The sequence below is a fragment of the Mesitornis unicolor genome, unplaced genomic scaffold (genome assembly GCF_000695765.1).
Source record: "Mesitornis unicolor isolate BGI_N332 unplaced genomic scaffold, ASM69576v1 scaffold8052, whole genome shotgun sequence".
Classification (NCBI taxonomy): domain Eukaryota; kingdom Metazoa; phylum Chordata; class Aves; order Mesitornithiformes; family Mesitornithidae; genus Mesitornis; species Mesitornis unicolor.
Genome location: NW_010167079.1, coordinates 1 through 3,268, shown reverse-complemented (window position 1 = coordinate 3,268; position 3,268 = coordinate 1). Strand labels below are relative to the sequence as shown.

The window sequence follows — 3,268 nt, the reverse complement described above, 5'->3', positions numbered from 1 at the left end:
GGGAAAGAGGGACACCTGGTTGCCTGCCCTCTCTGCCTTGGGCTGTGCCCCTCTGCCCTTCCTCCTTCCCCCTTCTGACCCAGCTGTGCCGTTTGCTAAACCAATTCAAGGTGCTAATCTGGCAGAAAAATGGCCACAGGTGGTTGTATTCAGCACCAGCAAGACATCCAGTTACTTATAGCCTCTGTGGTACGTCCATGAGGGAAAAGAAAATGAGGGGTGATGGCAGAAAGAGAAATACGTAAGAATGAAAAATAAAGAAGGGGTGACTTGAAGGGACAAAGGTTTGTGGTGGAAAGGGCGCTCAGCAGAACAGGCTCAAGTCTGAAGCCCCGAAGTCAAGACTTTTGACAGCCCTGTGATATTTGCAGCTCACAAGTGGGTTTCACTGGGAGCGTATGGAGAGGATGGGCAAGGTGGCTCCTGTGGCCAAATGCTGCCACGGGTCCAAGGTGTGCGCCACTGCCTTTTCGTGTGGTGCTGAAAACATCAGCATCAGGAGCTGCAGGTGGCTGCTCCAGTCGGTGGTATTTGTGTCTGTCAGGAATTATTCTTGATGAGGGAAATCTAAACTAGTACAAACAGCACAAGCCCGAAACAGGGATTTTGCAACAGCCACTGATCCAGCCACCAACCACCTTTGCCTTGACAGGCCCTAAGTGATAGATTTTGTGAGCATACTCTACAGAAAAGGCCCCTTGTGCTCCTTCCACACAGCTTTAGTTTTTTATTTACCTTAGAAATGTCTGTCAGGCTCTACCTCCATCTATCAGGACAGAGCGATGGCTGTGCAGCAACTCAAGGGCCTACCTTCAGCAGACCCATTTGCTGCTTAAGTGACTGTGAAGGAGGCCACGTGGGCTGCTGACTCCCACAAGGTCTGAAATCTATTCACCCCTGCATCCCTCATTGGCTGGAGAGATTTAGGAGTGCTCTTTCCATTCCTCTAACAGTCACACCTGATAAAGATGAAGTCAGACTGAAGGCAGGTCCCTGCATCCAGTGCAAAGAGCAAGATTTACTGACAAACAGAGAAGTCCATTGCTAAAATCTGCCTTTGCAATGAATCTAGCCTGCGCTGACCAATGAAGACAGTTATTGAATCAAAGCTGTGGAAGACAATAATCTTTTATAGGATGTGGCAGCTCTGTCAGGCACTTTAGAGTTGCTTCCAATTTGTCTGGCTACTTTTTCCAACAGTGGACACACCGCTGGGGAAAAACGGGTCATCTGAGTGGCAGAAATCAGAAAACTGCCCACACGACCCAGCCCCCAAAATAATATATCTGCTTCCTTATGCCATAAGGAGCATTAATATCAGACCAACAGACATTTCGTCTTCTCCTGCCTAGCTAAGAAAAGGTTCATTTGGAGAACTTAAGTCCTTGGCTCTGAGTATTGACTTTGCACATGCGTTATAAAACAGAAGAAGTGTCCTCAAAATACTTTGCTCTAATACTGAATTCTTTACCAGGCTACATTTAATAGTGGCATTTAATGCTTGTTCTTTTCACAGGCACAGGAAGGAGGAAGGAACTTTCTGGACACCAAATCCTCTGGTTTCCCAGCTGAATTCTCTCCAGGCCTTTCATCCCAGACAGGGATCTCTCAAAGGCTGCAGAACCAGCATTTTCCCCCCTTCATCTACCAATGGGACAATAAAACTAAGTCAGTTGACTAAGATCTTGTCCAACATGGTGAGATAAAATGGGAAAAGCTAATTTAAGCCAGTATATTATGGTCTGTGGGCAGTCCAGGGGAAGATTTTATTTTTTTTCAGATCAGTTTATGCTACATTAACTTATTCAAAGCTAAACTGAAAAAAGCCCTCTCTCAAGGAGAAAACCAGTGGACAAAAAACTATACAAGTTCTTTGGTTAAATTGTGTAACTGGTTGTCCTTTCCTCCATGAATAAAACCAAGAGCACCATAAATGAGTAGCATGGCCAAGAATGCACCAGCAACACCCCTAGAGAAGGTCTTGCTGGTCCTCAGAGGACAGCGCCATCAATACCAAATGTGCTCCTTTCCTTCCTCTGCAGGGCTCATGTGATTTCAGTGCAGTGCTTAAAATACTCTGTGGCAGAAAACCTGAGTAAAAGCCCCTGTTGTAACACACCAGAGAGAAGTTACCTGGCTTCAGTGGGATGGAGGTGCCTTTGCCAATTTGACCATTTTTGCACCCAGGTTTGTTTCATCCTGACACAGCAACTCTGGCAAGTGCTGCTGCCACATTGCTCCACTGGGTCTTGCAGGAGCTCTCAGCTCGCAGCATTACCAAAACCAACAAACAAATAACAGGGCTGCCATCAAGACCTTTCCTTAAAGGGCTTGTTATTTTCTCCTCTCTGTTTAAATGGTGTAATGCTGCTAAGCTTGCTCCTGCTTTCCGTGCCTGTAGGAGCCTTCTTGGTGAAGATTTATGACTCGGACAACAAAACTTGTGAATGGGAAGAAACCACAGGTGTGTTGGGAAGGATGTCAGGTGGAATTTTATTCTGTGATGGCTGCGGGACCCCATTTGCCATGACATGCTCTAGCTATTCTGATCATGGCTCTCCTGAAGTTGCTCTGCTTACTTTGTCGGCGGCTGTGAGTCGTGTCCAGGGTTTGTCCGCCCTCCTGTCGTAGTCCTGCGCATCTGCCACTTCCACGTAGTCACTGAAGCGGATGAGGATCTTTCTCTCACGTAGCTCTTCTACTGTGGGCCTTTGACTCAGCTGCAGGTTTGAGGAAGGCATGGAAAAAGACATCAGGACTTCACTTTTTCCTTGCTGAGTGCTGCCTGCGGACTTATTTTACTACAACCATAGTTACGATAACAAGAGGACTCAGACATTTCCAGTACTGTTGTTTTATCAGCCTTTCACAGAACTGCTACTTGGGAGATAATGTCTTGTTATAGCACCTTGAATATCATCCCACCTTGCTGCTGGAGCAGCCCACTGTTTGGGAAGCAGCTGTGGCTGGAGACCCCAATCCTTGGCTGAGGTTGGTCACCCCTGGTAGAAATGAGATTTAATGCAAGAAAGTCTCCTAGCGCACCACTGATGTCTCAGTAAGAGTGAAAGACCATAACACAACTTTAAAACCACCCAAGAGGCTGTAAGCTTCCCACCCTGGGAAGAGTCAGGCAAAGGCACCGAGTGGCTCCTGCTCTGAATTATGTGCAAAAGGTGACAAACGACTTTACTTTTCTGATATTGCTTGTTATTTTTATTCTGATATTCTGCAGACTGCAGGCTGGAGAGTTGGGCAGGGAATAATT

At 46.6% G+C, this 3,268-nt stretch overlaps 1 protein-coding gene across 1 annotated transcript in view; it reads right to left on the bottom strand.

Moving 5' to 3' along the window:
* The window catches only part of LOC104536032 (phosphatase and actin regulator 1-like), a gene marked incomplete at its 5' end in the record, with an annotated part of 5,363 nt that extends 2,643 nt beyond the window's left edge, over positions 1–2,720 (bottom strand). Inside the window, one exon of the mRNA XM_010178549.1 lies at positions 2,580–2,720. Coding sequence (XP_010176851.1) covers positions 2,580–2,720 — 141 coding nt within the window. The remainder of the gene's footprint in view (positions 1–2,579) is intronic.
* Positions 2,721–3,268: the final 548 nt, after the last annotated feature.